Below are 12,803 nucleotides of genomic sequence, written 5' to 3'. Positions count from 1 at the left end.
CTGTCGGTCACTGCTGTGTCTGTGTCCCCACGGCTACTTCGGCGACTGGAACGCAGTTGGCGTGCTCAGCAGGAACCTCTGGACTCACCAGACGGAGTGGCTGAGGGAGGGGACGCGAGGGGCGGGAGCATGCGGAGGGGGTCCAGCCCTGCTGTCCGCCGCTCCTCCTCAGCCGCTGGCCTCCGTCCCACACCCGCTCTCAGCTGATGCTCCTCCTCGCTGTCCTGGGCAGGGGTGGACTTCCCGACTGCCCCGACATCGGCCAGCCTCCAGTGCCCCACGCGCGCTCTGCATCCTCCTGCCTCCCTCCGCTCGGAGCGGCAGCCCTGGGGGTCCTGGTTCCATCTTCCCTCCTCTACCCCATGACACAACTCCAGCACTGGCCCCTTTCGGCCCACAGCATTCACCTTCCCCTCCAGCATCATTCCCTGTGGTGTGCAAATGGGCTGCCAGTCCCCAACTTAAAAGAACCTCCTGACATTATATCCTACCCCACCGTCCATCTCCCCCCACCGTCCATCTCCCCCACCATCCATCTCCCCACCTTCCACCCCCCCACCATCCGTCTCCCCCCACCATCCGTCTCCCCCCACCATCCGTCTCCCCCCACCGTCCGTCTCCCCCCACCGTCCATCTCCCCCCACCGTCCATCTCCCCCCACTGTCCATCTCCCCCAACCGTCCATCTCCCACTGTCCATCTCCCCCCACCATCCATCTCCCCCCACCGTCCGTCTCCCCCCCACCGTCCAGCTCCCCCCACCGTCCAGCTCCCCACCATCCATCTCCCACCATCCGTCTCCCCCCCACCATCCATCTCCCCCCACCGTCCATCTCCCCCCACCATCCATCTCCCCCACCGTCCATCTCTTCTCACGGTCCATCTCCCACCATCCATCTCCCACCATCCATCTCCCCCCACCGTCCATCTCCCTCCACCGTCCATCTCCCCCCACCGTCCATCTCCCCCCACTGTCCGTCTCTCCCCATCATTCATCTCCCACTGTCCATCTCCCCCCACCGTCCATCTCCCCCCACCATCCATCTCCCACCGTCCAGCTCCCCCCACTGTCCATCTCCCCACCATCCATCTCCCCCCACCATCCATCTCCCACCATCTGTCTCCCCCCCACCATCCATCTCCCCCCACCGTCCATCTCCCCTCACCATCCATATCCCCCACATCATCCATCTCCCACTGTCCATCTCCCCCACCGCCCCTCTCTCTGCCCTGCTTTGGGAGCTCCTTAAAAGGCAGAAGCATTGCCTGTGTGCATTCACCAACCCCCCTCCTCTTACTGGCCCTGGAAGCCCCACGGACCCTCCACCCTCCACACGACCACCCAGCTCCAGTAAAGGACACTGAACCCCGCATAGCCACATGGTCACCCCACCCTCATCCTGCTGCTGTGCTCAGGCGGAGCTGGCCCTTCCTTCCTGGCCCCTCCTGGTCCTCACAGCCTCCTGCACACCCCCCGTCCTGGCGAGCTCACCTGCTCCCAGGTCTAAAGGTCACTCTTCCCGTTGGCGCCTGCGGCCGGGGCCTCGTCCCCCGCTCGGAAGTCGCCCGACCACCGCCTTCTCCGATCGCCCGCTCCTTGCTCACCTCACCCCCTTCACTCCAGGGGAAGCAAAGGCTGGTGGCCGTTCCCTCACTCAGCGTCCTTGTCCTGCAGCCGCACAGCTGGGCACCGTGACGGAGCAGGGGACCTTCCATCTCCCCCCACCGTCCATCTCTGCCCCGTGGGCGGGGGTGGCAGGAGAGGCGGGCTTTATGCAGCAAACAATAAACAGGTAACACAGTTATCAGCAGCCCTGTGTGCAGGGCAGGGGGCCTGCTGCTTGCTGACCGTCTCCCACAGCCGCGTCCTCGGGACGGCCAGAGGCTCAGGGAGCATGAATAAATGCTTGAATTAACCAATGATAAATGGAGAGCACGACAGTGGGACAGCTCGGGTGGCTGGACAGACGCACGGACGGGAAGTGAGCAGCACAAAGGTGGGCAGAGAAGAGGGAGGGAAGGGCTGGAAGGCAGGACGGACACTCTCCTGTCTGAACCCCCCACCCCACACCTCTTCCTTCTTGGCCTGAGGGTCTTTGGAGAGTCCCCGGGACCCTCCACAGCAGAGCATCTTGCAGGCCCCCCAGAGCTGACGTCCCCCAGGACCGTCCTCGCCCGGGCCTCTCACGGGGAAGCTGGCTCAGCCCGAGCAGCGCTGGGCATCCCTGGGGCAGACAAAACTCCGCTGGGACGAGGCATCGAGTCAGCTGCAGACATGGGCCAAGGGCTCTTCTCCTGCATATGAGGTGGGGTCAGCCTAGGGACCCCTGCCATGCTGTCCCTCCCCACCCAGATCAGCCCCAGAAATTACTGGATGGTTACCCACAAGCTGACTCAACTGGCTCGGCTGTGCTCTGCAGCCCTCCCTGGACAGCAGTGCTCACAGCTGAGGGTCTGGACTAGCCCAGGGCAGATCCCACCACCCAGCCCCAGTGCCCTGGGAAGGCCCTTGGGGTCCCTCAGAGCCCCCCCTGGGCCGCATGGCCCTCCAGCCCCCACTCCGAGGACCCCAGGCCCAGCCCAGACCCCTCAGCCAAATCCTCACAGCCAGGGCTGCCCACAAAGTCAGAGCCCCACTCAGCCCTCAAACACCCCAGGTGACTCCCCCAGAGGCCCTGGGAGGAAGGGTGGGCCCCAGCCTTGGTTTACAGGCGAATGCACCAAAGCTTCGACGGGGCCCAGAGGCAGGAGTGGGGGCACCACCCCCACTCAGTGCCGCTCCCACAAACTCCACACCCGTCTCAGATGAAGACGGGCCCCTGAGGGCCACTAGGGAAGAGCCGGTTCCCAGGCAGCCAGAGCCAGAGGGTAGGGTGTGGGGTGCAGGGCCTCCTCCGCCTCTCCCCCTCCACGGGCCTCCCGTCCTCTGAGCACCAATTAAATGATCTAAAAACAACAAAGGAACAAGCAACATCCCATGAGGGACTCAGCTCAGAGGGGTGAGGGTCCTACCCCATAGTGCCCACTCACCCCAGGACAGGACTCAGCCCACCCCTCACCGGACACGCACACAGTGCATGCACACACATGCATACACACACGTACACGTGCACATGCTCTGAGGTGCACACATGCACTGCACACGTGCATGCATAGGTGCACTCATACGATGCACATGCACGCACACATGCACACAATGCTTGCACACACATGCATACACACATGCATGTGCAGATGCTCTGAGGTGCACACGTGCACTGCACACATGTATGCATAGATGCACTCATACGACGCACATGCACGCATGCATGCACACACACAGCACTTGCACACACAGGTTCACGTGTCCCCCTGTGCTGCATACAAGAGCAACAGAGTGGCCCCCTGGGTAGCTTCAGCTCTGTGTGTGAGCCCCGAGGGATATGTAGGCACCTTCAACTGGGGAACCCCTCTCCCTTCCATGCTCTCTGGGGATGAGGCACAGAGCGCCAGGGAAGAAAGGGAGCCTGGGAACCACTGGGCCAAGTCCCTGCCCTCCAGCTGCAGGCACAGGGGAGGAGCAGGGACGCCACAACCCAGGAGAGACCCAGCAGAAAAGAGAAAAAAACAGGGAGAGTGGGAGAGAAAAAAACAGAGAGACAGAGAGAAACAGGCACCAGGAAGGAAAGAAAGAGACAAGGCCTGGGGATGAGGTAAAGGTCAGCGACGGCGACAGGGAGACGGAGACAGAGACAGAGACAGAGTCAGAGAGAGACAGAGACGGGAGAGAAACGACAGGAGCAAAGAGAGGTAGGAAAGAGGGCGCTGGAGGGACAGGGAGGAAAAGGATGGTCGGGGGAGTCGGGAGGGAGCAGAGGGAATGTGGGCCCACCCTCGGAGGCCCAGGCGGGGGCGGGTCCCCACCAGGACGTGGGCCTGTGGGGGGGGCAGGGGAGCTGCGGCCCGAAGGCCCCACGGGACGGACGGCGTCGCGGGCCCCAGCCCCGAGGGCTGCTGCCGTGCAGCCCCGACAGCCCCGGACGCCTCCACAGTCTGTTGATCCGGCAAAAGCTCACTGACCCCTCCTGGGCACCCACACAAGGCTCTGGGGATGCTCTGAAAAATACGATGCCGTTCCTGTCCCCAAGGGGTGCACGTCCAGAGGGAGAAAGAGACGTAAACAGCTCTGGCACTCCCCGGGACCGTAGGCAGCGCCCACAGAACCGTGAGGGCACCGGTTCACCAAGGCCACACTCGCCACCAGCGACCTCCGGCCCCAGGCCCCACCCACAGGGCCTCTGAGGACCTCACCATGGCCAGCCCTGACCTTCTCACCCACCGTGGGTCAGAGGACACCTGCCACCATCTCCAAACGAAGGCGCCACCAGCCCCAGGAAACCAGGATGGAGAGCAGAGGCTTGCAAGAAAGTCCATGGATTCCGACCCCAGGGCTGCTGCCCCAGCAGATGGGATGGCAGCTGGCGCCACTGGCCCAAAGCCCGGGGGAGAAGTGGGGCGGGAAGGCACGGCCAGATTCCGGTGACTGATGCCATCCCCAGGGGCAAGAGCAGTCAAAGGGGGCACCTCAACACCTATCTGTGGGGGGACATGTCACAGACACGCTCTGGGTCAAAGCCCAGGTGGGGTCACCCATAGCCCCCAGCTCTGCACACGCCTTCCTCATCCAGCAGAGAAGCCATCGAACAGGCTGGACCCAGGCAGCAGGGGCTGCAGGGGCCTCCAGAGTGACCTCCTCCTCCTCCACCCTCAGCCAATCCTCTCGACCGTCCCCACCCGTGTGGAGACTCTGGTGGTCACTGGGCAACCCTGACCACAGGCACCCCTGGAAAGGTCCTTTGGGCTGCCGTGGGCTTGCGCCCTCCTCTGCCAGTCCAGGCTGCTGCCCTCCTGTTGAGACCCCAGGCAAAGAACAGACCACAGCCCCAGGGGTGGGGCTTCTGGAAGGCCCTTGGGATCTGGGCTGTGCAATCAGGTTTGGTAGGAACAAATCCCCAAGCACTGCCCACCCCCAGGCCCCACAGCACCACGGCTCCAGCTTGCCGGCCAGGGAAGTGGGGACAGAGCACCCTGGGACCCCGAGGTCCCCCCCTCTCCAGGCCCCTGTCTTGGCCATCCCCAAGTCGACTTTCCAGACCTCCTGGGCTTTCTGAGCATTGCAGGCTGATAATCACATTTGTTGAGCACTTTTTTGGAGCTACAGACTGAGAACACGCAGTGTTCAGAGCCTCGACAGAACAGTGCTAAGGAGGATATTGCCAGATGAGTCAGTTCTCCAGACAGGAATCGAGCTTGGAAGCACGTATGTGCCCCTCCCAGACCACACGTGGGGAGGCAAGGCCAACCCAGCCCTGGGAGCCCCTCCCCAGCACGCTCGGGAGCTGCCCCCCACCACGCGAGCACCTCAGCCCCGGGCACAAGACCGCGAGGCAGGATGCAGCACGGGCACCTCTCGGGGTGACGCCCGCAGCTCCCTCCACACACGCACGGCACCCAGCACCCCGCCGCACACACACTGACCGCCGCCTACCCCGTGAGGACCACCACGAAGTCCATGACGTTCCAGCCGTTCCGCAGGTAGGAGCCCTTGTGGAAGACAAAGCCCAGGGCGACAATCTTGATGCCCGCTTCGAAGCAGAAGATCCCGATGAAGTACGGCTCCGTGTCATCCTGGGGGAAGCACAGGGCAGGGCTGGCAACATCCCCTGCAGCTCCCGGGCTGGGGCAGTGGAGCCTCAGGGCTGCTCCCCGCCCGCAGCCTTGCCTGAGTCCCACCCCGACCCTCCCGAGCCCTGCCCCGCCCCGCAGATGTCTCCAACTTGGCACTGAGTCCCTTCCCCTGCCAAGCCTGCTGCTCTGCTTGTGCCCCTAGCAGAGAAGCCACCATCCAAGCCCCCACCCCTCATTTCTGCCCCACCTCACAGACAGTCAGGCTCCACCCCTGTTAGAGTCACTCCAGTAGGGTCTATTTTGCAGAATTCATATGGAATTCAAATTCATATGGAAATGCACAGGGCCCAGAACAGCCAAAACAATCTTCAAACAGAAGAACAGAGATGAAGCGCCACACTTCCCAATCTCAAGACTTACTGCAAAGCCACAGTAGTCAAACCAGGGTGGCACCAGCCAGAGACAGATTCAGACGTCAGTGCAGTGGGGCCGAGAGTCCAGAGACAGCCCTTCACACACGGCCAATTGATTCTGACAAAACAAGCTCTTTGGCATGTGGAGCCACATGCAGGAGAATGAAACTGAACCCCTACCTCACACCATTCCTAAATATGAGAGCTAAAACCATAAAACTCTTAGAAGAAAACACAGAGGGAAACCTACAGGACCTTGAAATGGCAATAGATTCTTAGATATGACACCAAAAGCATAAGCAATAAAAGAAAAAATAAACAAATTGTACTTTGTCAAAATTTAAAACTTTTGTGAATCAGAGGACATTACCAAGAAAGTGAAAAGATAGTCTACAGAATGGGAGAAAATATTTGGAAACTGCATACTTGATAAGGGTTTAATATCCAAAATACATAAAAAAATCCTAACAACTCAACAACAAAACAAAAAGCCCAATTAAAAAATGGGCAAAAGAGTTGAATGACATTTCTCCAAAAAAGACATTCAAATGGCCAATAAGCACATGAGAAAATGCTCAACATCATTAGCCATCAGGGACTTGGAAATCAAAACCACAATGAGAGACCACGTCGCACCCACTAGAATGGCTACTATTTAAAAACAGGAAAATAGCAAGTGTTGGTGAGAATGTGAACAAATCAGAACCCTTGCACTTTGCTGGCAGGAATGTAACATGGTGCAGCTGCTGTGCAAAGCCGTCTGGGTTGTCCACAGAGAGTCCAACATAGGATCACCCCATGACCCGGTGACCCCACTCCTAGGCGTTTGCCCCGAAGCGCTGACAGCAGGGGCTCGGGCAGGTGTTTGCCCCCCAGTGTGGCTGCGTGGGCATCATTCACAGGAGCTGAGACGACACCAACCCTTCCCGGAGGTGGAAGCCACACGTGACCACCCACAGGGGGACATGGGCCCCACATGATGGGGTGTTGCTCAGAGAGGGAGGGACGAGGCTCTGGTCCCTGCGACACGTGAGCCAAAGAGCCAGACACAAAAGCACAAACATTGTGTGACTCCACTTACAGGAAGCATCTAAAATAAGCAAACTCCTGGAGACAGAAAGTAGATTACGTTTTACCAGGGTGTGTGAAGAGGGGAAGTTGTTGATCAAGGGGTGCAGAGCTTCTGTGAAGGAAAGTCCTGCCAAAGGATGGGGGCACAGCACTGTGGACGTAACTGGTGCCACCAGACCACACACTTGCAATGACTAAAGGGCAAGTTTTAGGCTTTTGTATGTAGCTACACACACACAACCATAACAAGAAAGGACGGAAAACCAGTCACTGGGGGGGTTTCTGGGATGGTAATGACGAGGACAGTATTTGCTGGGCGCTTACAATGTACGTCTTTCCTGTGTTAGTTGGGCCATCCTTGCAGAGCCCCCACGGGGTAAGTGCTGTCGCAGTTCCCACTCAAAGGATAAGGGATTGGAGGCCCAGAGACTCGAGCTGGTCAGGGGCAGAGCCTGGATTCAAGCCCGAAGGGACCTGGGCTGACCTGCGCTCCGACCGCTGGGCCATGTAGCTGGGAAAGCCCTGTCTTCCTACAGCAGCATCAGAACCCATTTATTCGCCCGCTGAGCCCCTTCTCGACAATCAAACACGCAAACCCTGGTGGGAAAGCAGCAGTATAGGCTCAGAGTGATGGGAACCAGCCGCGAGGGCCCGAGGACAGCAATCCAGCCCCGGGCACCCACCCGCTGGTGGACGGGGCCCCGAGGCCGAGGGCCGGCACACAGGGTCATCCACGGCAGAGCCTCGGAGGCCATCAGGTTGGATTTCCAGGAAAGGAATTCCAGGCAGAGAGAACAGGGTGAGTAAAGGAACAGAAATGGGCAGATCCTAGCGCCCCTCCCCTCAGCCCAGGTGTGGGCCCCAGGGGGCTGCACAACAAACGGGGTGGCAGACTAGCCGCCATGAGCTGCTCACAGGCTGCCTGGGGAGGGACAAGAGGGCCTTGCATACCTGGGGAGGGTGAGCCCTAAGGAGCCACGGGTGTGTGTCAGCCAGGCTGAGGGTAAGGGCGGGAGGGAGCTGGGCACGGAGGGTTGGCACGAGAACACCTGCCTGAAGAGGCCGAGGGGGCCAAGGGGACGGGGACGGCGTCAGGGCCTGCCCGCAGGAGAACAGCCGTCCCTGTCAGACAGGAGCCAGGCAGAGGTGCAGGAGGGCCAGCCAGCCGGCTCCCGGGGGCCCTGCCCTCTCCCGGGCTCCCCTCCTGGGCTCTGGAGACCAACGGCCTGCGCCTCTCACCCCACCGCAGTTTGCGACTCTGGAAGGCCTTGTCCTCTGAGGCCCTCCCCATCTGACCTGCTGCAGCTCCCAGCCTAGACGCCCCTTCTCCTGCTCTGCTCTCAGGACAGTGGCAGCAGTGACTGGCAGAAGCTGCCGGCACCCAAGGGGCCCAGCAGCTGAGCATCCTCCCGCCCAGCTCCCCTCGGGCCACCCCGCTGCTGACTCACAGCTGGGATGAGGTCCCTGAAGGGGCACACACTCCTCTTGGCCTCCAGGTTCCTGGTCTAGCTCAGTGGGGAGGGTCTCCTCCCCACAAGCGGAGGGACTGCCAGCCGTCTGCCCTGGGAGGACAGCTGGGTCCCAGAAAACACAAGTCCACACAGAAGCTTCTGGATCCAGGGAGAAGACTGGCTAGGACCCCAGGGACCAATGACCAGAGCCAGCAGAGGGGGAGGGGATTCACCCCAGGCCCACCCTCGACCTGCGCACAGCTGGGGGGAGGGGTGCAGTGTGCAGGCAGCCATGGGCTTGGGAGGGGGTGGGATGGCAAGGTAGGGGCTCTGGCAAAAGGCCAGGGCCAGCAAACAGCTGAGAGGCCATCCCCTGCCACTGCAGCCCTCGCATCCTGCTCCCCCCGCAGCAGCCCCAGCCCTGAGGCCTGACCCCAAGGACCTGGCCCTGCCCCTCCTCCCCACAGCTGGCCTGCCTTCCTTCCTGAGAGCCGTATGGGCCTACATCAGGGACCGGGCAAGGGCTCCTCCCACCGCAGTGCCAAGCCCAGGGTGGGCACTTCCCTCTGGTCTTCTCAACAGCCCCCTAAGACAGGAAGCTGCTCGGCCCCCAGCCCCTGGAAGTGCCCCTCACCACAATGCAAGCTCCTACCCGCTGGAGCAGGAGCCCAGCCCGCCTGTGTTGTCGTCCACACACTGCCCAGCCAGGACGGGACAGCCCTGAGCCGGGATGCCCACACGAGACCCCTAGCCTGTTTCCCTCTGCCAGATTTGGCAAAGACCCCGGAGATATGGCCACGCCCCATAGCCCAGCTTTCGAGGCTGTCCACAATCCAGTGCTTGCTGCCCGGCTCCCTGCCTGGAATCCCTGCTCCCACTCACTTCCACCCATGCCCTAGTCTCCAGAGTGGACACTCAGCGGAAATACAGAGGCCACCAGCAGGAACCGAGTCTCTCACCTGGCTGGTCTCCTGTGGCTTGGCTGTGCTTTCCACCCACCTCCCCTCCCCCTGACCCCCCATTACCCGAACCCCACTTTGCCCTCAAGGTTGTGCTTGAAGAAACGGTTGCTTCATAATCTTCTCTATCCCCTTTGGTTGTCCACTTATCTGCCTTCTCCTGGTCACCCACCCAACGAAAGCCCTTCCAGGGCAGCCTTACCATCTCCCCCTCCCATCCCTGGGCTCCGCACTGTCTCATTATCTCAGTTTGAAGTTAGGGAATGAGGAGCTTAGGGAGAAGGGGCAGCTCTGGACACCAACTCCCTAGGGAACAGGCCACTTGAGCCCCAGGCTGTAGGCCCCTCAGCCTTCTCTCTCCTTCCCCCTGCTCAGGTTCCACCACCTCTCAGTCCTCTAGGACACACACCAAGCCCGGCCAAGGAGACACGGGTCAGTAAAGGGAAGCTGGGCTGGGGCTGCATCCTCCCCTTGAAGTGATGCCACCCTCCTCGGACACCAGCCCTTCCTCTGACCTGGCCTGGCTCCCTGCGCTCCACAGAGGACCGCAGAGGTCTGGAACTCTTGGAGGACGCTGGGAGGGGCCAAAGAGATTCAGAATGTTTGGGAAGAAAGCCTGAGAAGTGCTTCCCAAGAGAGGGAGTGGGCCCCACAGGAAGGGACTGCAAGCAGGAAGTTGACTCTCAAGAAGATGATGTTCCCTAGAGCCAGGGCTGCAGGGGCCATTACAAGTGCCCCCACCCACATTGGGAACTCAGACCTTAGGTCAAGCCTGACACAGGTGCCTGGATGGGCCTGTTTGGAACGTAGGGGTGGCACTGGTGGACCAGCCGGAAGCCATGTGACCTCTATCAGACCACCCGTCCCCACTGTCCAGGTTGTTGGGGGAGGCGTTAACTGCTGGGGGTCCTGTCCTTTCCATCAACTGAAGGGGAGAGGCACTTGCCAGACTGCCGTGCCCAAGGATGCCCGCACTCAGCCAAACCCAGGCCAAAGGCCTGCCCGCTGCCCCACCACCTCCGCCTGTGGGCACTCACCAGCCGCTCGGACATGGGCGTCTTGTCCCCGTCGGGGAGGTGCTGCTCCAGTGCCAGCACGATACAGTTGGCGATGATGGTAGCCAGGATCATGTACTCGAAAGGAGTGCGAGGGTTAAGGTCCAGCCGGGAAGCCCAAGGGCGAGGGGAGAGGGAGAAGGAAGACGGAGGAGGCCGACAGCAGCGCGGTGCAGCGCCCCAGGCCAGGGCGCCTCCCGAGGGGCTGAGACGACCCGGTCTGGAGCCCATCCCCTCCTGCGGACGAACGCCGGTCTCCGTGCCCCCAGCCCCCATCCTTGGGGACCGCCGCGAGGCGGGGCCTCTGCAGTCGCGGCCGCCGGCCCCTGGGCAGTCCGGGCGGCCGTCAGCACCACGGACAGCGCCACCCGCGCCTCGGCCCGGCTCTCGCGCGGGGAGCGGAAGGGGTTCGCGCGCCCCCGAACGAGACCCGAGGTAGGACCAGGCGCAGGCGCACACTCTCACCTCAGAGCACACGTATCCACATGTACCTACACAGGCACGTGAACATACATGTACGGAGAGTCACACGCGCGCACGCACAGTCCAATGCACGCGCAGCACCGGGTTCGTGTCATATCCGTACGCACACATGCACCTGCCTCCAGGCACGCGCACGGGCTCGCGTCCACACGTGGACGCACACCTACACAGACACGAATTCGCCCTAGGGTGCCCCCCGGCCGGCCGCGGGCTCCGCGACGCAGACCAAGTGAGGGAGGGCCAAGCCCGAGAGCGGTGGGGGCCCCGCCCAGCGTCCGCCCCGCTCCCGCCGCCACACCGCACACACGCCACTCACAAACACACACGCACGCACACGCGGCGCGCCGAGGGGAGGCCACCGAGACCCGCCCCGCCCCCTCCCCGCCGAGCTGCGGTCCGTCTCCGACGCGCCTCGCCCGAGGCGCACCCTCCTGCCGCCCCAGGAAAAGATGGCCACTGGGCGCCGCACGCGACCCGGCCCGGCCGCCCCTCCCCGCCCCGCGCCCCTCCGCCCAGGCTGCCCCTCCCAGGCCCGGCGGGACTCGGACGCCGGACGCCGCGCCCGGTGCCTGCCCCGCTCCCCACCCGGCCCGGCCCCGGTAGGATATGGCCACTCGGTGATGCGCTTTGCGTATTTGCGGACGACGTTGTCCTCGCTGAAGATGAAGAGCGAGCGGTTGACGGTGAAGCAGTTCTGCTTGACCGGAATGGGGTTGTAGAGCGCCATGGTCCGCGCGCGCTGCGCGATCGACTGCTTGTAGAGGACCCGCTGGCCGGGCTGCAGACCCCCGGGGCCCGGGCCGCCCGCCCCGCCGGCCCCGCCGCCCCGGACCCGCTCCCCGCTGCCGGCGCCCCCATAGCGGCCGCCCAGCTCGTCTCCAAAGCGGACCATGGCTCTCCGGCGCGCCGTGCACCGCGCGCATCCCCCGGGCGGCGGCCCCGGGAGGGAGGGCGCGGGGCGCGCGAGGCTCTCGGAGCGGGAGCCGCCCGCGGAGCCGCCCCGGAGCCGCACCCGGACCTCGCCCGGCCGCCACTGCCGCTCCCCGCGCCGCCGCCGCCGCCGCACGGGAGTCCGCGGCCCGCGCCACGCCCTATAAGGGGCCGGTCACGAGGCGGCGCCTGGCCAATCGGCTCCCGCCCCGCCCACCCAGCCGCGGACTGCCTCCCCCGCCGCCGGCCCTCGGGGCTGCTCCCTGGGACCCCCGGCCTTCCCCGCTGCGCTGCAGGCGCCGCCCGGCGGGAGCCCGCACCCACCCGCGTCGCGCCCCGCGCCCCAGCCCGGCGCTGGCCAGATGCTGAACGCAGCGGCCGTGGCCCGGCAGCTGGGGCGGAGTGGGTAGTCCTCGACGGCGGAGCTTAGCGCGGAGCCGGGAGCCCCCCGCCCACTCACCCAGCTCTGCCCGCCCACGTCGCCCCCGGGTGCTCTCTCTCGACTCCTCAGGCCTTGCCCAAAGGGACCCCCCATTCTGCCCCTAGACCAGCTCCTCCTCCTGAGTGGGGTCATCACCAGCCGCCCAGGTCTCTGGTCGAAGCCGGGACGGTCGGGCCCTGGTTGCCCACGCCGCTTCCACGTCTCCCTCCTCCAGCGGCCACCGGGCCAACTCCCTGCCCCTCGCTCGGGCCACCGCCTCTTCCAAGAAGACACTGCCCCGGACCGCTCCTGCCCAACTCCAGGGCTCCTTTGACATCCTTATAAATACTTCCA

General features: G+C 63.2%; 1 protein-coding gene across 1 annotated transcript in view; it reads right to left on the bottom strand.

The window, feature by feature from the left end:
• CACNA1B (calcium voltage-gated channel subunit alpha1 B) overlaps positions 1-11,990 on the bottom strand; it is a 243,566-nt gene extending 231,576 nt beyond the window's left edge. Inside the window, exons 1-3 of the mRNA XM_037851173.1 lie at positions 11,707-11,990; positions 10,598-10,703; positions 5,527-5,666 (exon numbers count right to left, since the gene is read on the bottom strand). Coding sequence (XP_037707101.1) covers positions 5,527-5,666; positions 10,598-10,703; positions 11,707-11,990 — 530 coding nt within the window. The remainder of the gene's footprint in view (positions 1-5,526; positions 5,667-10,597; positions 10,704-11,706) is intronic.
• Positions 11,991-12,803: the final 813 nt, after the last annotated feature.

The sequence above is a fragment of the Choloepus didactylus genome, chromosome 10 (assembly GCF_015220235.1).
Source record: "Choloepus didactylus isolate mChoDid1 chromosome 10, mChoDid1.pri, whole genome shotgun sequence".
NCBI classification, from domain to species: domain Eukaryota; kingdom Metazoa; phylum Chordata; class Mammalia; order Pilosa; family Megalonychidae; genus Choloepus; species Choloepus didactylus.
Note: the sequence above shows the minus strand (reverse complement) of the source record. Positions and strands in the feature narration are given on the sequence as shown.